The 23,216-nt window shown below is 48.8% G+C and overlaps 1 protein-coding gene across 1 annotated transcript; it reads right to left on the reverse strand.

Annotated features, from left to right (window-relative positions):
- Nucleotides 1-2,860: 2,860 nt before the first annotated feature.
- Nucleotides 2,861-5,981, reverse strand: LOC109742010 (multicopper oxidase LPR1 homolog 2-like). Its single transcript, XM_073506597.1, has 4 exons — nt 5,640-5,981; nt 3,990-4,442; nt 3,188-3,763; nt 2,861-3,096 (listed from the first exon to the last, which is right to left on the reverse strand). Exons 1-4 carry the CDS (start codon nt 5,871-5,873, stop codon nt 2,968-2,970), a joined length of 1,392 nt encoding a protein of 463 aa, XP_073362698.1. The 5' UTR covers nt 5,874-5,981; the 3' UTR covers nt 2,861-2,967.
- Between the last annotated feature and the right edge of the window lie 17,235 nt (nt 5,982-23,216).

Genomic DNA, 23,216 nt, shown 5'->3' on the forward strand with positions numbered 1-23,216 from the left:
CACCCCCTTCTGAAAATTGTGAAGTGAGCTGAGTGAAGTGAAGTGAGCTGAGTCCTATATATAGGGATGGGCCTTTAGTCCCGGTTGGCCTGGCCAACCGCGACTAAAGGCCTTCGGGGACCTTTAGTCCCGGTTGGCCAGGCCAACCGGGACTAAAGCCCCTCCCGTCCGCCAGCTGGATGGGCCTTTAGCCCCGGTTGGCCTGGCCAACCGCGACTGAAGGCCTTCGGGGACCTTTAGTCCCGGTTGGCCAGGCCAACCGGGACTAAAGCCTCTCCCGTCCGCCAGCTGTCGACCGAGCGCGCTGGGCCCAGATAGTTGGTCGCGGGTCTCCTCCCGAACCGCGACTAAAGGCCCCTTTTGTCGCGGTTCGATTGTTTTGGGGACTAATGGGGGCGTATGGAAGCCTCTTTTTCTACTAGTGTATGCATGTATTCCGTAAATAGTCATACGTGCTTGTGCTTATGGAAAGAACTTGCATGACATCTTTTGTCCTACCCTCCCATGGCAGCGGGGTCCTATTGGAAACTAAGGGATATTAAGGCCTCCTTTTAATACAGAACCGGAACAAAGCATTAACACACGATGAATACATGAACTCCTCAAACTATGGTCATCACCGGGAGTGGTCCCGACTATTGTCACTCCGGGGTTGCCGGATCATAGCACGTAGTAGGTGACTATAACTTGCAAGATTGGATCTAGAACATGGATATAATGGTGATACCATGAACGGTTCAGATCTGAAATCATGGCACCCGGGCCCAAAGTGAGAAGCATTAAGCATGGCAAAGTCATAGCAACATCAATCTCAGAACATAGTGGATACTAGGGATCCAGCCCTAACAAAACTAACTCGATTACATGATGAATCTCATCCAACTCCTCACTGGCCAGCAAGCCTACGAAGGAATTACTCACTCCTGGTGGGGAGCATCATGGAATTGGCGATGGAGAAGGGTTGGTGATGACAAAGAATGAAGATCCCCCTCTCTGGAGCCCCAAACGGACGCCAGATCTGGCCTCCCGATGAAGAACAGGAGGTGACGGCGGCTCCATCTCGTGGATCGCGATAATTCTTTCTCCCTGATTTTTTTCTGAAAAAATAGAATTTTATAGTGTCGGTTTTAGGGTCTGCGGGGCCACCAGGTGGGGACAACCAACCTGGACGCGCCTGGGGGGGGGCAGGCGCGCCCTGGTGGGTTGTGCCTAATATATAAAAAAAGAGACAGGAAAAACAAATAAAAAGGAACACACAAATAAAAGCGGAAAAAGTCAGGCCATCACACATCCTTTCCCACACATGTTTTTAGGGCCAGACACACCCTAAAACAGACCATCACCAAGAAAATGGGAAGCAAATTGATTGGACACGAGAGAAAAACAAAATAAAGAAATAAACAAGCCTGTTGCGTGCTTAAAAAAATGCGGCCCAAGCCACGACAAGAAAAAGGCAACGCTCGCACGCGACAAGGCCATGCGAAAAACAAAAGAAAGGAAATGGCCTGGTCGGCGCTTTTATACATGCCGAAACAAAGACAACCACACCCAACATGAATCTTGAAGCGAACAAAACATCCAACGACTGACTCGTCGACTGAGACCTTATGAAGTCTGATTCAGGTGATTGCTCGACCAGATGGCAAATACTTTCATTTTGAAAAATAAAATTTATTGTTTAATAAAATTTAAAACAAAAGGTGAACATAAAAATAAAATTTAAAACAAAAGGTGAACATAAAAATAGAAAAAAAGTAACAATAATAAAGAAAACAATAAAAATAAAATAAAAGAACCAGAAACAAAAATAAAAAAAAGGAAAATAAAAATGTAGAAAGAGGGCAGAACACGAAGGCCACGCAAGAAATGTTCAACGTCACACATGCCCATCTCTTCTCCCGCTGTAAAAGGCTGCAACACAACATTTTTATATTGGTAAAATTCCGACAAACAGAGAAAAAGGGCCCCTTCACCTGACCTGGCAGCAGCCCATCACAGAAAAAAGCCTGCTCCGACACAGAAAAACAAACAAAAGAGCAGCCCAACCATAGAAGTTTTCTACACGGGCCTATTACACGACATGCCCAGTAATGCGCTAATCTTAATGCAATAAATAATCAAACGGTCCAGGAATCGACTGAGACTTCTCGACTGAGATTTAGCATCACCGAGTATCATATGTATATAGAGTACTTAACAAATCAAATGCAAAGTAAGGAAATGTGCCCCTGCACTGGCGTTGCGGCGGCGCAGTGGCTGCCGCTACAGCTGCGGCGGGGTGCATGGTGGCTGGGGCGACGGCTGCGGTGGGGCAGCTGCGCTGCGGCACATGGAGCGGTGGTGCTCCGTCGGAGCAACTGGCTGAGGTGGAGTCGGTACTTCGGAGGCTTCAGGACCGAAGGAAGAGGAGAAGCTGCAACCACGCCACCGAATCAGAGAACCTTTGCATCCAGTTTGTTCAAGGTGAGTGACTGTATTACCTTCGTGTTGTTTTGTTTTGTATTTTTGGTACCAATTTGGTTGTATTCATATGCCTTTTTGTAATTGTTTGTCAGTGCCAGCCTTGCTGCACCTTTGGTTCATCAAAAGAAAGGTGGAAGATCTCAAGCCAAAGGTAGAATGGGGAAAAGGTAAAAACAGGCACAAAAAAATTGGTTGGATCAAGCACCTTGCGTCATTCTGAAGACAGAAACAAATAGAGCTGCTGAGCAGAAGCCAATTAACACTCCACGCTGTAAATTCTCATATGAAATTAGTCCAAGCCTTTGCAATTTTTGCTGCCATGGGCCATGGCTGCTTGACATGAGCCTCGCGAATGGCAAGGCCAAGATATGTACTATCTCACCAATCTAGCTTGTTTGTAGTAGTAGGCACTTCATTATTAAACAACAAAGTTACACAGAGTCTTCCAGATAAAATCCGGAGGAAAAAAAAAACAAAGACTAACTAAGTTCATACAAGACTTAGCTAAGGTGCCGAAGAACGTGCTTGACCTTGAAGGTTGCTGAAGAGAATTCTCTGGAAAGTTGATACCAGCAAGCAGCAACAACAGAACCAACAGAGACAAGTGATCTCGTTGTCTTCACGATCCAAAATCTGCATACCAAATAAGAACAACTGTTAATAAAACACAATTGTTTTTACAAGCTAAAATCGATGCAGCAATTGTTTTCTGCTCGATGCTTACATGGCAATGGTAAACGTAGCCGGGGCCGGCTGTGACGTCGAAGGGGAAGCGGCCGCTGTTCCCCGACGACTCCTCCAGCGGCATGAACCGCACGAGCAGCGTGGCCACCGTGCTGGGCCGCACCTTGAACACATTCTTCCACCCGCGCTCCTGCCGCGGCACGGCGCGCGTGCGGCCTCCGGCGAGGTGCCGCTGCATCCCGCATGCGAGGGCGTCGTTCCGGCCGCCGGCGCCGCTGCTCGCGCTCCCCTGCATGCAGTCCCTGAACTCGTCGACGCGCTGGAGCGACCTCTGCTTCAGCACGGCGAAGACCGCCAGGTGCACGTGCAGCGGGTGGTTGTCGTCGTTGGTGAGGTTGATCACCTCCCACAGCTCCGACGTGCCCTCCTGCGGCGTCTCTGTCACCGGGTCCGTGTAAGGGACGCCGTTCAGGTACATGTGCGTCGGCTCGTCCGTGCCCTTCTTGGCGTACTTGTACATGGCGATGTGCCGGGTCACCACCGCCTCCCGCGCGTCCGGCTTCGGGTACCACGACATGAGCGCCGCCGCATGGTGGACGGGTCGTGCTCCGGCTTCCTCGCGACCAGGAACTTCATCACCGCCACCGTCTCAGCCTTCTCGTCATGGTCGCCAGGGTATGGCGTCGGCGCGTTGAACCGAAGGGTCACCGCGTCGTCCTTGGCGCCGGCGAAGTCGACGACGACGTCCGCGATCTCGGACGGCGCCAGCAGGAACTCCTTCGTGGGCACCGGCCTGGCGAGGTACACGGAGTCGGAGCCGACGTGGATGAAGCGGAGCCCACCGGAGAGCGAGAGACGGAAGAAGCGTGCCGGTACGCGCCGAGGAGACCGGCGAGGATGCTGACGCGGGTGAGGCCCATGGCGTGGTCGTGGTACCAGAGGTTCCGCGGAGGCTGCTGGTTTGGGTACTCGTATGCCGGCGAGGAAAAGTGTGGGCCCGTGGCGGCGAAGCTGGAAGTGAACCACGCCATAGAGTTGCCATCGGAGGTGGACTGCTGCACGCCGCCGTGAAGGTGGGTAACGGTGGGGACGCCGGTGCCGTTGCCGAGCCCCGCGGCAGCGAGCGATGGGTCCCATGGAAATGGAAGGATGTGGTGCGACGGGAGGTGGTTGGTCCACGTCACGCATGTGGGCACCCCCTTCATCGCCACGATGGTCGGGCCCGGCACGGTGGCAGTCTCCCTGCTGGCGCCGTAGGCGAAGACCCGCGTCGCGGGAAGGTCGCGGTGGAATTTCTGTCCACAAACAGAAAAATACAAATGCAATTCAGACACATTACTACCTTAAGCAAAAAATAATTCAACTACAACGTTTAGATCTTGGTAACAAACTAGAAAAATCGTACCTCACGCCAGACTGCTCTTTATGGAGAAGTACGACTTTCTGATTTCGACCTACCAAAAGCAACTTCATTTTAACGAATTTTAAGCTAACTTAAAGCCGGTTTGATTTTATATTTTTGTGTGAATCTCGCCTGAAAATTTGTGGTTACACAAACCGAGAGAAGACATGGTTTCGTTCCTTTGTTATTCTGGCAACGATATCGCTGAAATTACTGGGCAGGGCTGTTGCCGGGATTTTAGAGTTCATAAATGATTCGGCCTATAATCTTTTGAAAAAATTGCAAGTCCTAATTAATTTGGTTTCCAAGAAGTTCTGGTTAATCCCATTTAATCATAAACGAAAGCAGGGTAGTATCTGTATTAAATAAATGTATTTTTCTTATTTGAGAAATTAGATTGGTGGTGGTGAAGAGTATCATATGCTAGTATCATGTATATGATACTCAAGTATTATACGTTGACCGTAATGAAAATATCATAAGCAGTATTCATGCATACCAACAAGACATTTTTCTGAAGGCATACAATTAAATAAGAAAGAGGGATTTGGTATCATATCATGATGTCGTGTCATATTAAGTATTATTCTACATTGCGCCATGCATGATAGTAAATAAGATAATCCAAGATAATAACTTATGATTCTATGCACTGTAGAAAGTATTATCATATACATGATATTAGTTCATGGTACTCTCCGTCACGGGCAGCGTAATACTATTTCATAGTGTATAGTATCAAAGATAACCTCATTTATTGTCATGCATGACATATATATACACAACTTAAAATTTAATATAATGCACTACCATAATCTTTATTTAATTGTATGTCACCTCATCAAAACAGCTTAGTTGACTTGTGTGTTACTTTCGGCGTGACCAACATTATAGGAAAATATAAGAATGGAAACTTCTTTTCTATAAATGAAAACCTTGAGATATCTGAAGAAAAGAATAGTACTGAACAATGGATAGTCACTTCAACCAGCACACGACGCGTGCGCCGTCGGACACAGCTGATTCCAACACAAAGGAGGCATGCAAGGAAAAAGAAAAGGCCAACAATATGCGGTTCGTGTGCACGTACCCGCCACATGGTGTCATACATGCCAACGGCGAGCTCGCCGGCGACGAGCCTGCCGCGCTCCGCCACGCCGTAACCGCGCAGCACGGGTATGTCCGGCAGCTCGTCCACGAACTTCTCCAGCCTCCCCGCGTCCAGCAGGCGAACACCCTGCTTCTTCCCCTTGCCCTTGCCGTCGGCGAGCCCCGCCGCCGCCACAAGCAGCAAGCACATGCCGAGGAACCTCCCCTTCACCATTGGCGCGACGCAAACGAGAGCACCGTGTGACTCCGCTTTGGTCCCCTTGGACTTCTCCGGCGAAAGAGTAGAGAGGTTCCACTCGGGCAGTTGACAGATCGGCCTCTCGGCCCTATGTTGTCCCCTGGCCTTGGCTTGGTTCTCTCTCCTTTAAAGACTTGAGAGACCTATGCTGTCGCTTGGCCTAGAGAGAGAGAGAGCGAGCGAGCGAGCGAGAGAGAGCGAGCGAGAGAGAGAGAGAGAGAGAGAGAGATTCCATTTGGGTTCTGTGTTTTCAATGTGAATGAATGGATGCCCTGCAGGTTCCATTTGGTTGAGATGGGATCTCAATTAGCAGTGGTAAAAGTTTAAAGAGCCACACAAATCATCGTATCTGAATGATTGAGAATTTGCTAGCTGTTGATGTGTAGCACAAATTTCATTCAGGTTTGTTCGTCTTTTTATCTTTATATACTACTCCATCCGTCTCATAATATTATAAAAGTGTTTTTTATACTACTCTACTCGAAATAGGCTTTCGTCCCACTTTATAAATAAAGCATCGGTCCATACAATCCAAATTCAACCGCACTCGACATACATCAGCTGGGGCCACAGCACAATGAAGCCCAAGAAAGCATAAAAGAAATAGGGAAAAAAACCACCTAGTGGCCTCCGCATAACGGAACTACAGGGGTGATAGTCGACGCGCCGAAGCCTGGAGTTCATCCATCATCCATCCAAGCCGGTCACGATCACGCTGCCTCGAGAGCGGGTGCCAATGCTGCAGGAAAGCAAGGAATTTGAAGAAGGAGTCAGACGCCTTCCTCGGGAAAACCTTCTCAATCACCATCTTATTCCTAGTCGTCCAAAGAGTCCATGTCATCGCCGCAAAAATAAGCCAAAAAAGGCGGCGATGATGTGACGGCTGCAGAGCTCTAAGTTGGGGAAACTCAGCGAGGTTGAGGGCCTCCCATTCAGGCCCCAACGCCTCGCGGACATACGTCCAAAGTACCCTTGCCGCGGTACACGAGAATAGGATATGGGTCCCGGTTTCCGGAACCGCACAAAGAGGGCAAAGACCATCACCAGGTCCGTGCCGCTTACGCACCTCAGTCCCCGAGGGGAGGCGGTCCCGTAATAATTGCCAAACGAAGATCTTAATCTTTAGAGGGATGGGGGCTTTCCAGAGTGGGGAAAGCCATGGGGTGGCCTGAGACGGGCAAAGGGCCTGGTATGCCGTGCTCACAGAGAATTCCACCGACGACGCAAGCCGCCAGGACAACGTGTCCGGAGAGTCCGTGAGCACGCGCGGGAGGGCATCCCGTAATCTAGTCCAATCGTTAATCTCGGCTTGTCCAAAAGTGCGACGAAACCCGATGTTCCATTGTCCAGCTTGGAAGGCCTCAGCCACTAGGACATTCGGATCCGAACAAATCGAGAATAGGCCCGGAAAGGAAACTCGAAGGGGTTCAGTATTCAGCCAAGGATCCAACCAGAGTTGGATCCCTTTCCCATTCCCTAAGGAGAAGGAAACCCCTAGGCGGATGTCCTCCTTGATCCTTTGAATGGCCTTCCAGAATTGGGAGCCTTCCGACCTGTTGCATGCTAAGAGCGGGTCTCCCCTCAGGTATTTCGCTTCAATGAGTTGTAGCCATAATCCTCCCTCGCCGCGTAGGATGCGCCAGACCCATCTTAACATGAGCGCCACATTCATACGGCGGGAGGCGATGATGCCCAAACCACCACGGTCCTTGGGCATGCAAATGTCCTCCCATTTTACCATGTGGTACTTTTGGCGGCTGTTGGCCGCCCGCCAAAAGAACCTTGCGAGATCCCTATCGAAGGCACTATGAACGCCATCCGGTAGGATATACAGCCCCATCATGAACATGGGGAGGCTCGCAAGATTGGAACTAATAAGGATTGATTTGCTCCCCTTGGAGGTAAACCGTCCTCGCCAGGGTTCGGCCCGAGTAGCCACTCGGTCCACTAGAGGATCGAACGCACTAGTAAGGATCTTGGAATCTGCCAACGACATCCCCAAGTAGGATATGGGGAATGAGGTTAGCCTACAGTTAAGGTTGTCCGCGATCCTCTGTTGCTCCTCAGCGGGATATCCCAAAACGATGACCTCGCTCTTGTCAAAGTTAATCTTGAGTCCCGACATCGCCTCGAAGCAGAGGAGTAGGAACTTCAGATTAACTATGTCGAGAGCGGAGCCCTCAACCGTAATCTTGGTGTCATCGGCGTATTGGAGATGGGTGACCCCTCCACCCGGGATAAGGTGACCAACGACTCCCGAGAGGTGGCCGGCCCTCCTAGCTTTGTCCAGGATGCCTGCCAGAGCGTCTACGGCGAAATTGAAGAGAAGAGGTGATATCGGATCCCCTTGCTTCACTCCCGCAGAAGACGAGAAGAACGGCCCTACCTCCCCGTTAATGTTAATCGCCGTCTTGTCAGACCGTACTAACTGCATAATCCAGTTGCACCATCTGTCCTTGAAACCTCTGCGCTGCATAACTAGCCGCGGGAAGTCCCAGTCTAGCCGATCGTAGGCTTTCTGAAAGTCCAGCTTGAGAAAGACACCCTTCTGTCCACGTGATCGTACCTCGTGTACAATCTCGTGGAGGGACAAAATCCCTTCATGGATTCGTCTCCCTTTCAGGAAGGCTGCCTGAAGAGGGTGATTCATCCTCTCCGCTACCGGCGCGAGTCTAATCGTGCAAACTTTAGAGAAGATGCGCTCCAGAACATTGATAACGGTGATAGGCCTAAATTGGCGAATGTTCGTCGCCCCAACTACTTTGGGGATCAGGGTGATATAACTGTTTTTTATACTACGTACTATTAGATAATTGTCCGTGCGTGCAATGGACATAATCGTATGTATAATCAGGCAATGATGATTATAGGCAAGATGACGGGCATCACCTGCACGCACACAGAATATCCACATATGCCCTTTATTCGTCTATATCTTAGTCCAGAGAGGACGGGGGACGGCCGGTCTGCCCTTGTCCGATTACAGCATCCGAGGTCGCCGTGATTTTATGTATGCTTTCGATGGACGGGGAGATCACGTTAGTTACTAGGTGGATTCCAAAGCTTAGCCTGTAAGCAAGCAACCACCCACGCCGAGTCACACCATGTGCAAGTGCAACTACCCCGCTAAGCGTGCTGGACTATTGATTCCTGACATTAGTTAGCTTAACCTTATGTAGGAGTGCGTAATTTTATTGTTGACTCGTTGGCATGATGTACCGGAGTGTCACGACTAGACTCCGGGAGTTTCGCCCGCGACGATTTCGGCTCGGGATTGAGATCAGGGAGAGAGGAGCGAAGGTAGAAGACGATAGCGGAGAGATAAGATAGAGAGAGAGATGATAGGTTCAGTTTGAATTACAAGTTTTTCGATGCTCGCTCTGTAACGCTCCCCTGCTTATAACACGCAGGTTACATGGGCTGTCTGCCCTGGCCCATTGGCCCACGACTCTTTCCACGCGGCCCGCAATCCACTTGAACCTTCCCGCCACTACTTTACGCCTTTGCCGCGCCTTCTTTCCGTCTCCCTTGTCTTGCACGCACCTTTGCCACCTCCAGAGTACTGACAATACCCCCCCCCCCCCCCCCCCCGAAGAACCAGCGTGTCCCCATGCTGGTGCATCTGGATAGCGATCCTTGAGCACCTGATAGTCTTCCCAAGTGGCTGATACCGCAGGAATTGTGGTCCACTTGACCAAAATCTGCAGATGTGATGCGTTCCCTTTTTTGACCAAGCGGCGATCCAAGATCTCTTCCGGTTGCACTCCAGGCAGAGACAGATCAAGAGGAACAGGCAGCGTAGTGAACACCGGAGTATGATCCGGTATGTGAGCCTTGAGCTGTGATACATGGAACACAGGGTGAACCATACTGCCGCGCGGCAACTCCAGTCTGTATGCTGCATTTCCAATCTTCTCCAGAATCTTAAATGGTCCAAAATATTTGAGAGCCAGCTTGGGACAGGGACGGTTGACCACAGACGACTGGGCATATGGTTGCAGACACAGATACACCATTTCTCCCACAACAAACTGGCGATCAGACCGTTTTCGGTCAGCAAACTGCTTATACTTGCACTGAGCTCTTGATAAATGATCTTTGAGCAACGCTGTGTGTTCATTCTGAGAAGCCAACCAAGTCTGAACATCAGGGTTCATGGAAAATGACTGACCTGCTAACTGTCCCACATTCGGGTCTTGGCCATATAACGCTTTGTAGGGACTGCAGCCCAGGGAAGAATGGTATGTAGAATTATACCAGAATTCTGCCTGAGGAAGCCAGGCCGCCCATTTAGCTGGAGAAGCATGAATTGCACAGCGTAAGTACATCTCTAGACACTGATTCACTCGCTCAGTCTGACCATCAGTTTGAGGGTGATATGCTGTGCTCATCTGAAGTTCAGTGCCCCACACTCGGAACAGTTCTTTCCAAAATGCACTTGTAAAGATCTTATCTCTATCAGAAACAATGGATAGAGGCAGTCCATGGAGTCTGACAATGTTATTGAGAAAGACCTTAGCCACTGATGCTGCTGTAAACGGATGTTTCAGAGGCAGAAAATGACTGACTTTGGTGAAACGATCCACAACCACTAGGATAGCACTAAACCCCTCTGATTTAGGCAATCCTTCAATGAAGTCCATACTAATAGCTTGCCATGGCCGATCTGGTAAAGGAAGAGGCTGTAGCAGCCCAGGTGTTTTGCACAGCTCATGTTTAGCCTGTTGACAAGTACTCCACTGCTTCACAAAATTTTCCACATCTGTTTTCATACCTGTCGGGAATATACCCCGCGGTATGACCCGGCCGGACTTGGCGCTTCATCGTGGCCCGCCGGAGGATTGGTGACTCACGGGTCTGGCGGTTCACTGGTGTGACGACTCACGAGCCTGGCGACTTAATGATGGCCCCGACGACGGGTCAGATGGATGACAAGGGCCCACGGCCCAGTAGGCCGGCTCATCTTATTGTGGGCCGGCTTAAGACGGAAGGCATGAGGAATATTTCCTTTACGAGGAAGCAAGACCCGTACTTGTATCCGACTTGTAATAGAGATAAGTTAGTCCTAGTCCTACTGAGACTCCATATGTAACCCGCCCCTTCAACAGATATAAGGAGGGGCAGGGCTCCCCAAGAGGAACAAGCAATAAGAAACAATCTCTAGGGCTAGACACAAAGGGGGAGCCGGCTTATGCGGTGACTCTCTCATGAGCATAATGAGATCTAGCCACAAACAGCATGTAGGGCTATTCCGGATGATGTTTCCCGGGGCCCGAAGCTGTCTAAACCCTTGTCTTGTGTTGCGTCTCTCGATTCCGCTCAACCCCTCTCAAGCTACTACATAGATGCGTTGTCCTCACGACTAAGTCCTCACATTAGGACATCTGCCGTGACAATCCACGACAGTTGGCGCCCACCGTGGGGCTCGCGCACGATGGTGTTGAGTTCTTGGAGGGATCTCTCCTAGGGATCGAGGAGCTCTCAATTTTCCGGATGAAGAAGAGCCGGTTTGAAAAGATCTACATCAGAAGTTAGGGTTGCATGCCGTGGCACGTACTTACGATCCGGTGATCCGACGTCAGGTCAATTTTTGGAGCGTGTTCTTGAGGCTAGGGAGTTTTCCGTTGCAGATCCGATCCGTACCGACGACTTATGGTCAAATCAAAAGCAGCAGTGCCAATCCACCAAACCCTACTGATTCGTGAATACTACTACGATGGGTGCACGTAAGGAAAAGCTGCGATTGTTCACGACAAGAAAACATGAATTGGACTCGGCCTTGAAACCGGCCACGACCCGGAGGAAGACCCAAGGGTGGACACGGACTCGGCCTCCATGGTTGTGACTCGCCGTCCAGCTTCACTATTGCCGGCTTCTGCCATCGCAGACTGGCCTCGCCGGTTCGCTGGCCTTGACCGTGAGCCGCCTCTACCGGCCTCATTGTATCTCTCTGCTGAGACGCCGTCTCCATCGCACTCGGGCCATCCAGGCCTTTCCGCTGCCGTCCTTCGCCTCTCCTCGCTGGACTGCCCTCAATCCAAAACCGCCATTGCTCCTAAGGCGCCTTCGCCCTGGCGGACGCCCGTGCCAAGACCGCCACCTCACCTTCAGCTCCAAATCGCCGCCCACGAGCCGCCGCGCTGCTTTGCTGCGACATGTTCGAGCCGCCAAGTCGCCAGCTCCGCTCTCTGCAAACCATGGATCGCGCCTCCCTTGAGTCGTCGCGTCCGACTCGTGCCCGGGCTCTGACTCCGAGTGGCCTCCGCCCCGAGCCGCTCCGACTCGGCCTCACTCCTGTCTGTCCTCGCCTTTGCGTCCCGCCTGTCGTTGCCACAAGTCGCCGCGGCCCTGGGCCGCTGTCGGAGAGCCGGCCTGCCGCCATCTTTGTATGACTCGTCACCACGAGCCGCCACTTCAAACCGTAGTGCCGGGCCTCCATGTTAAGCCGCCCTCGCCGGAGCGGCTCTTACCTCTACCGCGCATGGCTGCGGCCTTGGGCCGGCGGGTCCCCGTCTTTCGTGGTGCTCCTTCGTCAAGCCGGCTGCCTTGGCTTCGCGTCTCTTTGAGCCGCCGAGCTCCGCGGTGAGTAACTGCGCCGGCTCTCCATGCACTGACCCGTCGCGCCACCTAGTTACACGGCCGGGTCGCCACTGCTTCTGCCTTAGTGCCCAACACTGCAAGTCTGCGGCACTGCGGGTCTCCGTCGCCAAGTCGTCAACTCACCATCATCATGGTACTGCGTACATGTCCCAGTTCAACATAGCAGAATCAATACTAAGTAATGGATGCATGGTCTGACCGAACCAAACTTTTCTACAACCTGGACGACGGATTGTGCGTGTTCTTTCAGTGACTTCTGCGGCCAATCAATCAATCCAGTCTTTGAACCATCCTGCTGCTAGTCCATCCATCAAGGAAGAAGAAATATACTAGCATCACTGGTCCTAATTAAGTGACCATGACAGACGATTAAGCAGCCCATCTGGCAGTTACCACGACGAACAAGTGCTTTGGTTATCATCAACCAAATATATCATGCAAATCAAGCGAAGTATGATTTTGGAAGTAACAGTTATTTCCCTCTGGCAATTGCTATGGGAACAAGAAACAGCACAAGAAGGGTCGCATCAGCACCCATGGCCCTGGAAACACCGATTAACATGTTTACTAGCACCCATAGTTGTTTGTACACTTGGTGCAGTTTCCAGGAAGGACCATCATCCATCACGTGAAGGACGAGACTGATCAAGTGATGGATTAGTTAGTAATATATGCTAGTGAGGCTTATCACTACTTGTCTGTCCAAAACAAGACAGAAGAACAAAATGCATCTGCTACTCTAGCTCAGAGTCTGCGATCGTCAGATAAAAATATCAGGTCAATTAACTCATGGCCAAAGTGTGAACCGGTCCTCGTGCGTTGTCATTGGAGGTCACGTCTACATCAACGCTATGTCAATTTGCTCAGCGGACGCGTGCAAACCACTGCCCCTGCGGTCCGGTCTACATCAACACGATGCGACTGACTCGCTTGACCACGCGGTTTACCGCGCCTGCAATCAACTTCGCCCATCCGCGCGGTTTACTGTGCTGACTCTCCTGCGCCGGCTTAAAACGCCTTGGCCGGCTCATCTGTCTGCTCCCTCGGCCGTGATTGATTTCAGCTTCACCATGGTGATCATCAACTCCGCAGTGATAATTACTGACCTGACGCATCAGGTGAAATCCATCCAGCATATTTTTATATATTATATATTGCTTTCTTTAAAAGAGCAATTACTCCGGTCTGCAAGTTGTCCCATGCATGATTCAAACCGGTCTATATCACGGTTAATTATGAAGAATCTCAAGCCAACTCCTCAAGTCGCCTTGAGACTCGGGGGCTATGATGACATGGCTCAGTAAATATTGCCAGTTTAAAGGCCGTTAGAAAATTTCCGGCCCAAAATAAAGAAAAGATCCGGTTTAAAATTCGGTTCAAGAGACATCTCTCTCCCGCAAAGCTTTGAAGCTCTCAAATCCGGTTCAAACATCCGGCTCAAGGTAAATTTGTCTCTTACAAAGCTTTTAAGCTCTCAAATCCGGTTCAAACATCCGGCTCAAGGACAATCTGTCTCCCACAAAGTTTTGAAGCTTTCAAATCCGGTTTAAAGTTCCGGTTCAAAAAGAATTAATCTCTCACAAGATTCGAGTTCTCAGAAAAATTAAAGGTTGCCAAAGAGAATTTGCTGCCATGATGCGTGGTTCAAACATTGGTATCCTGCCTTACGGCTTACCTTATTATGGTCACTTGGGGGCTTCCTGTTCAAACATAGGTCGTATTCGAACCAAAGAGAACATAGCTATCGGTACCCTCTTGATCGGCACACTGCCAAACTCACTAGGGGACTTCTTGATCGTATTCGAATCATAGCTTAACCCCTTTTGGGTCCGACTTGGATCGTATTTGAATCAGGGTCGTTAAAAACCTCTCAACGTCATTTGGGGGCTTCCTGTTCAAACATAGGTCGTATTCGAACCAAAGAGAACATAGCTGTCGGTACCCTCTTGATCGGCGCAACGCCAAAGCCACTGGGGGCTACATGATCGTATTCGAATCCTAGCTTAACCCCTTTGGAACGGTTTACTGATCGTATTCAAATCAGAAGCCTCGATTTTTTCTTTCTATTTGGCTTAAGTTTTTTGAAGACAATCTTTGATTTTGTCTTGAGACTTTTTTGTTCAGATCTAAGTATAAGTGTGGTTTAAATTTAACCCGGCTTGGTTTTGGACGATAAGTCGCCAACATATGACAAACATCATACATTTGGAAGTGAGTGGCTTCTAAAGATCGGGTTATCACCCTTACTGCACAGGTATCCTAAACCGGCAGTACGATTCAATATCACAGGAACCGGTTTTTCCAAATCGGATTATATTATTCAAATCTTTAATAGCCTACATGGCTGGATTTTTATTATGGTTATCAATAACCACTATTATGATTAAGGTTTTCAAAGTCGCTTTAGCGCAATGGCTATTATTTTATCAATGGATATGATTTATTCTACAATGGAAGGAATAGTCCCGAGTCGCTGCAGGCTTATGACCCGGCACTTGGGGGCTACATTATTCAAGTTAAGATACATCAAATGTGCAAGTCTCATGTCGCTGCAAGCATGCACCATGACACTTGGGGGCTAATGCAAAGTCATTTTTACTGGCCTTATTGAAGACCCGACTCATCATATCATAATGAGCCGGCCCTTGAGGGCTACCAATTGCTCATGTCAACAATTAAAGGTACGCAAGTTAAATCCATTATATTGAAGGGTCCATTGCTCAGTTGATAAAGCACAAAAGCTCTTAACCTTGTGGACGTGGGTTCAAGCCCTACGATGGAGGTTACATCATATAATGTTATTCTCAATAAGGTATATATAAAGTCCCAGCTCAATATTATCTTATTGAGCCGGCCCTTGGGGGCTACACGTTACTGTTCAAAGTTTACATGATCATATTTACAAAGTCTCTGCTCATTATTGCATCATGACCCGGCCCTTGGGGGCTAACAGGTTGAAATTTTTTATGAGCATAAGGCAATTGCAAGTCCCAGGTTGCTGCAAGCATGACAACCCGACACTTGGGGGCTACAGGTGATATGCATATAAGGGAGGAATAACTTCAACTTCTCAGTTTTGAGCAAATCAGGTATTATATTATTATCGGAGAAATCTGCAAAGCTTATGACCCGGCGTCATCATAAGATTAACCCGGTATCAGCAACAATTACATGACCCGACATCATTTGTTTATAACCCGACAATTTTGGTTATGATAAACCAGCAAGTTTTACCTCTTCAAGCCGGCTGAAAGTCAGATGAGTATTTCAAGACCAATATGTTTTAAGCCGGCGCTTTGGATGCCGGTTCAAGTGGATTATTTCTTACAATGTTTCTCTACAAGAGATCAATGCCAGCAAATTGTTTCTGAAGCTGGCCTATTGACCCGGATTTCTCAAAAGAAGTATCTGGATTTTTTGCATTCACAAAGTTTGAACATATCTATTAAAGGAGATTTGCTATGAGTTCATGGGCATGTATCAAGAAGGAAATGACAAGGATTTAAAGATGATCAGGTGCCGGCTTACAAAATTTTTAACCCGGAGCACAACCTATCAAATTTGTTCTTGTGTTTATTTTACAGGATCAGTTTAACATGGATAAATCCAAATTAAACTGGGGGCTAATGTCGGGAATATACCCCGCGGTATGACCCGGCCGGACTTGGCGCTTCATCGTGGCCCGCCGGAGGATTGGTGACTCACGGGTCTGGCGGTTCACTGGTGTGACGACTCACGAGCCTGGCAACTTAATGATGGCCCCGACGGCGGGTCAGATGGATGACAAGGGCCCACGGCCCAGTAGGCTGGCTCATCTTATTGTGGGCCGGCTTAAGACGGAAGGCATGAGGAATATTTGCTTTACGAGGAAGCAATACCCGTACTTGTATCCGACTTGTAATAGAGATAAGTTAGTCCTAGTCCTACTGAGACTTCATATGTAACCCGCCCCGTCAACATATATAAGGAGGGGCAGGGCTCCCCAAGAGGAACAAGCAATAAGAAACAATCTCTAGGGCTAGAAACAAAGGGGGAGCCGGCTTATGCGGCGACTCTCTCATGAGCATAATGAGATCTAGCCATAAACAACATGTAGGGCTATTCCGGATGATGTTTCCCGGGGCCCGAAGCTGTCTAAACCCTTGTCTTATGTTGCATCTCTCGATTCCGCTCAACCCCTCTCAAGCTACTACCACTAGTAGAAAACAGGGCTTTGGTTCGGGCCAGCTCAGCCCATTAGTCCCGGTTCAGTCTAGAACCGGGACCCATGGGGCATTGGTCCCGGTTCGTGAGCCCAGGGGGCCGGCCGGGCCACGTGGGCCATTGGTCCCGGTTCGTCTGGACCTTTTGGTCCCGGTTGGTGGGACGAACCGGGACCAATGGCCCTGGCTCCTGGCCCACTACCATTGGTCCCGGTTGGTGGCTTGAACCGGGACCAAAGGCTCCCCTTTAGTCTCGGTTCAGGCCACCAACAGGGACCAATGAGGTGCCTATATATACCCCCTCGCGTAAGAGCAGAGCACCCTGTTCTGTTTTTTCTGGCCGCCGAGGGGGAGAGGGCTTGGTGGTGCTCTAGCTCACCTCCTATGCACACAAGTTGTTCGATGGAATGCCCGAGCCACACTAGTTAAGCTTTCTCCTCTCCAAGCTCGACCTCCAAGCTCCATTTTCCTCAATATTTGTCTAGGTTTAGCGGTCCGTCACGCCCCGTCCCTGTCTTCACCGCCGTCGATCACCCGCGCCGATCTCATCGCCGGCACCACCGTGGTGAGCCTCTTGTTCTTATCTTCTTTCTGAAAGGAAAATTATTCTTACTTGTATGTTTAGTTAGATACTTGTATTATTTTCTTACTTTTATTATTGCATCTTATATAGTGCGATGGTTTTGGTATCCGCCCCCGTCGGCCCTCGTCCTGTCTATGATTCGGATGTGGTATATATTATCTTTATAACTATTGGTTCATTTATTGTTTATGAACATTATGCCGACCAACGCGACATAGATTTTATTTATCTAGGAGGTATGTGAACCGGAAACTCCAACCGACCCTATTGACGAGAGGTTAAATTTAGTTGAAGAAGAAAACAATTTCTTGAAGGAAAAAATAAAAAAAATTGAGGAGGAGAAGATGATATTGGAGTTGCATGTTGCGGATGTCGTCGATGATCACAAAATCAAGATGGATGCAATGCGCTTGAAGATTAGAAAGATTAGATTATATGCCATTCATACCGAGGCTTGGTATCATTATGCCGTTGGATCAATTGTTACCTTGGTTGCAATTATGATCGCATTTGTTTTCGCATTGAAATGTTTTACATAGTTTCAATGTATGGTTTAATTAATTAGATGCTCTGGAGAGCTATATGTTGTTAGATGAGAACTATGTATGTGCTTTGGTTTTAATGTGATGATGAACTTCTATTAATTTGGTCACTTAATTATCTATTCATGATGTTCTGTAATGGTTTTTGACACACTTAATTATATATAATTCACGCAGATGAACCGGCAATGGATGTACGGTGACAGACACACCTCCGAGTACATTAAGGGCGTGCATGAGTTTCTCGAAGCGGCTGAGGCAAACAAGCAGAATGGTTTTATGTGTTGTCCATGCACTAATTGTGGGAATACGAAGTCTTACTCTGACCGGAAAATCCTTCACACCCACCTGCTTTACAAGGGTTTCATGCCACACTATAATGTTTGGACGAGGCACGGAGAAATAGGGGTTATGATGGAAGACGGCGAAGAAGAAGAGTATGATGACAACTATGTGCCCCCTGAATACGGTGATGCTGCAACGGGGGGAGCTGGTGAAGATCAAGAGGAACCAGACAATGTGCCCAATGATGCTGCAACGGGTGAAGCTGCTGAAGATCAAGAGGAACCGGACGATGTGCCCGATGATGATGATCTCCGCCGGGTCATTGTCGATGCATGGACGCAATGCGAAAGTCAAAAGGAGAAGCTGAAGTTCGATCGCATGTTGGAGGATCACAAAAAAGGGTTGTACCCCAATTGCGAAGATGGCAACACAAAGCTCGGTACCGTACTGGAATTGCTGCAGTGGAAGGCAGAGAATGCTGTGCCTGACAAAGGATTTGAGAAGCTACTGAAAATATTGAAGAAGAAGCTTCCAAAGGATAACGAATTGCCCGACAGTACATACGCAGCAAAGAAGGTCGTATGCCCTCTAGGATTGGAGGTGCAGAAGATACATGCATGCCCTAATGACTGCATCCTCTACCGCGGTGCATACAAGGATCTGAACGCATGCCCGGTATGCGGTGCATTGCGGTATAAGATCAGACGAGATGACCCTGGTGATGTTGACGGCGAACCCCCCAGGAAGAGGGTTCCTGCTAAGGTGATGTGGTATGCTCCTATAATACCACGGTTGAAACGACTGTTCAGAAACAAAGAGCATGCCATGTTGATGCGATGGCACAGTGAGGACCGTAGGAAAGACGGGAAGTTGAGAGCACTCGCTGACGGGTCGCGGTGGAGAAAAATCGAGAGAAAGTACTGGGCTGAGTTTGCAAGTGACCCAAGAAATGTGTGGTTTGCTTTAAGCGCGGATGGCATTAATCCTTTCGGGGAGCAGAGCAGCAATCACAGCACCTGGCCCGTGACTCTATGTATGTATAACCTTCCTCCTTGGATGTGCATGAAGCGGAAGTTCATTATGATGCCAATTCTCATCCAAGGCCCTAAGCAACCCGGCAACGACATTGATGTGTACCTAAGGCCATTAGTTGAAGAACTTTTACAGCTGTGGAATGGAAACGGTGTACGTGCGTGGGATGAGCACAAACAGGAGGAATTTAACCTGCACGCGTTGCTGTTTGTAACCATCAACGATTGGCCCGCTCTCAGTAACCTTTCAGGACAGACAAACAAGGGATACCACGCATGCATGCACTGTTTAGATGACACCAAAAGTATATACCTGGACAGATGCAGGAAGAATGTGTACCTGGGCCATCGTCGATTTCTCCCGACCAACCATCAATGTCGAAAGAAAGGCAAGCATTTCAAAGGCGAGGCAGATCACCGGAAGAAGCCCGCCATGCGTACCGGTGATCACGTACTTGCTATGGTCAATGATTTACACGTAATCTTTGGAAAGGGTCCCGGCAGACTAGCTGTTCCGAATGACGCTGAGGGACGCGCACCCATGTGGAAGAAGAAATCTATATTCTTCGACCTACCCTACTGGAAAGACCTAGAGGTCCGCTCTTCTATCGACGTGATGCATGTGACGAAGAACCTTTGCGTGAACCTGCTAGGCTTCTTGGGCATGTATGGGAAGACAAAAGATACACCTGAGGCACGGGAGGACCTGCAACATTAGCACGAAAGACGGCATGCCTCCGAAGCAGTATGAAGGTCCTGCCAGCTACGCTCTTACCAAAGAAGAGAAGGAAATCTTTTTTGAATGCCTGCTCAGTATGAAGGTCCCGACTGGCTTCTCGTCGAATATAAAGGGAATAATAAATATTCCAAAGAAAAAGTTCCAGAACTTAACGTCTCATGACTGCCACGTGATTATGACGCAACTGCTTCCGGTTGCATTGAGGGGGCTTCTACCGAAAAACGTCCGATTAGCCATTGTGAAGCTATGTGCATTCCTCAATGCAATCTCTCAAAAGGTGATCGATCCAGAAATCATACCAAGGCTAAGGAGTGATGTGGCGCAATGTCTTGTCAGTTTCGAGCTGGTGTTCCCACCATCCTTCTTCAATATCATGACGCACATCCTAGTTCATCTAGTCGACGAGATTGTCATTCTGGGCCCCGTATTTCTACACAATATGTTCCCCTTTGAGAGGTTCATGGGAGTCCTAAAGAAATATGTCCGTAACCGCGCTAGGCTAGAAGGAAGCATCTCCATGGGCCATCAAACAGAGGATGTCATTGAGTTTTGTGTTGACTTCATTCCTGGCCTTAAGAAGATAGGTCTCCCTAAATCGCGGTATGAGGGGAGACTGACTTCAAAAGGCACGCTAGGAGCGGACTCAATAATATGTAGGGACGGGCATTCTTGGTCTCAAGCACACTACACAGTTCTACAGAACTCTACCTTGGTGACCCCATATGTCGATGAACACAAGAACAGTCTGCGCTCCAAACACCCGGAGCAGTGTGACGACTGGATTACATGTGAACACATCAGGACTTTTGGCAGTTGGTTGGAAACACGTCTCAGAGGTGACAACACTGTTTGTGATGAGTTGTACTCGTTGTCCAGGGGACCATCTTCGACTTTATTGACTTACAAAGGATACGAGATAAATGGGAATACATTTTACACGATCGCCCAAGATCAAAAGAGCACCAACCAAAACAGCGGTGTCCGCTTTGATGCAGCAACCGAGAGGGGAAAGGACACATATTATGGTTACATAGTGGACATATGGGAACTTGACTATGGACATGATTTTAAGGTCCCTTTGTTTAAGTGCAAATGGGTCAATCTGTCAGGAGGCGGGGTACAGGTAGACCCACAGTACGGAATGACAACAGTGGATCTGAAAAATCTTGGGTACACCGACGAACCGTTCGTCCTAGCCAATGATGTGGCACAGGTTATCTATGTGAAGGACATGTCTACCAAACCGATAAAAAGAAAAGATAAGGAAGCGAATACATCATACGATGAGCCAAAGCGCCACATAGTTCTTTCAGGAAAAAGGGACATCATGGGAGTGGAGGGCAAGACAGACATGTCTGAAGATTATGAAAAGTTTCATGAAATTCCTCCCTTCAAAGTCAAGGCTGACCCAAGCATCCTGATAAACGATGAAGATTATCCATGGTTACGGCGCAATAAGCAAATGACACAAGCGATGAAAAAGTGAAGACTTGCTCCCGCAACTATTATGATGATACCATGCCAACTTTGTAACAGACGAGTATGATACCATTGTCCGTTTTGTACATGCACATGGTATGTGGGTGAAATTATGATATGATGCAAACTTTCAACTTTTTCAGAGTTCATTTGAAATGCTTTAATGTCTTATGCATGGTTCGGCCCTCGTAATACCATTAATCCCGGTTCGATCCTTGTTAGATGAAAACTGAAATTTTGTAAGTGTTTGCTATATATACATGAAGCATTGGTCCCGGTTCGTGGCACCAACCGGGACCAACGCCCCCCTTTAGTCCCGGTTCGTGCCACCAACCGGGACCAAAGGTCCCTTTTCAGTAGCCCAAAGGGCGGGAAGCGGCGGCCTTTGGTCCCGGTTGGTGGCACCAACCGGGACTAAAGGGTGGGCATTGGTACCGGTTGGTGCCACGAACCGGGACTAAAGGGTTGGTCCTCGTGAAGGAAATATGCCCTAGAGGCAATAATAAAGTATTATTTATTTCCTTGTATCATGATAAATGTTTATTATTCATGCTAGAATTGTATTAACCGGAAACATAATACATGTGTGAATATATAGACAAACAAAGTGTCACTAGTATGCCTCTACTTGACTAGCTCATTAATCAAAGATGGTTATGTTTCCTAGCCATAGACATAAGTTGTCATTTGATTAACGAGATCACCTCATTAGGAGAATGACGTGATTGACTTGACCCATTCCGTTAGCTTAGCACTGGATCGTTTAGTATGTTGCTATTGCTTTCTTCATGACTTATACATGTTCCTATGACTATGAGATTATGCAACTCCCGTTTACCGGAGGAACACTTTGTGTGCTACCAAATGTCACAACGTAAATGGGTGATTATAAAGGTGCTCTACAGGTGTCTCCAAAGGTACTTGTTGGGTTGGCGTATTTCGAGATTAGGATTTGTCACTCCAATTGTCGGAGAGGTATCTCTGGGCCCACTCGGTAATGCACATCACTATAAGCCTTGCAAGCATTGTGACTAATGAGTTAGTTGCGGGATGATGTGTTACGGAACGAGTAAAGAGACTTGCCGGTAACGAGATTGAACTAGGTATCGAGATACCGACGATCAAATCTCGGGCAAGTAACATACCGGTGACAAAGGGGACAACGTATGTTGTTATGCGGTCTGACCGATAAAGATCTTCGTAGAATATGTGGGAGCCAATATGGGCATCCAGGTCCCGCTATTGGTTATTGACCGGAGACGTGTCTCGGTCATGTCTACATAGTTCTCGAACCCGTAGGGTCCGCACGCTTAACGTTACGATGACAGTTTTATTAAGTTTTGATGTACCGAAGGAGTTCGGAGTCCCGGATGAGATCGGGGATATGACGAGGAGTCTCGAAATGGTCGAGACGTAAAAATCGATAGATTGGACGACTATATTCGGACTTCGGAAAGGTTCCGAGTGATTCGGGTATTTTTCGGAGTACCGGAGAGTTACGGGAATTCGTATTGGGCCTTAATGGGCCATACGGGAAAGGAGAGAAAGGCCTCAAAAGGTGGCCGCACCCCTCCCCATGGTCTGGTCCGAATTGGACTAGGGAAGGGGGGCGCACCCTTCCTTCTTTCTCCTTCCCCCTTCCCTTCTCCTACTCCCACAAGGAAAGGAGGAGTCCTACTCCCGGTGGGAGTAGGACTCCCCCCTATGGCGCGCCTCTCCCCTTGGCCGGCTGCCTCCCCCTTGCTCCTTTATATACGGGGGCAGGGGGGCACCCCAGAGATACGACAATTGATCCTTGAGATCTCTTAGCCGTGTGCGGTGCCCCCTCCACCATATTACACCTCGAGAATACCGTTGC

Source organism: Aegilops tauschii, chromosome 1 (assembly GCF_002575655.3).
Source record: "Aegilops tauschii subsp. strangulata cultivar AL8/78 chromosome 1, Aet v6.0, whole genome shotgun sequence".
NCBI lineage: Eukaryota > Viridiplantae > Streptophyta > Magnoliopsida > Poales > Poaceae > Aegilops > Aegilops tauschii.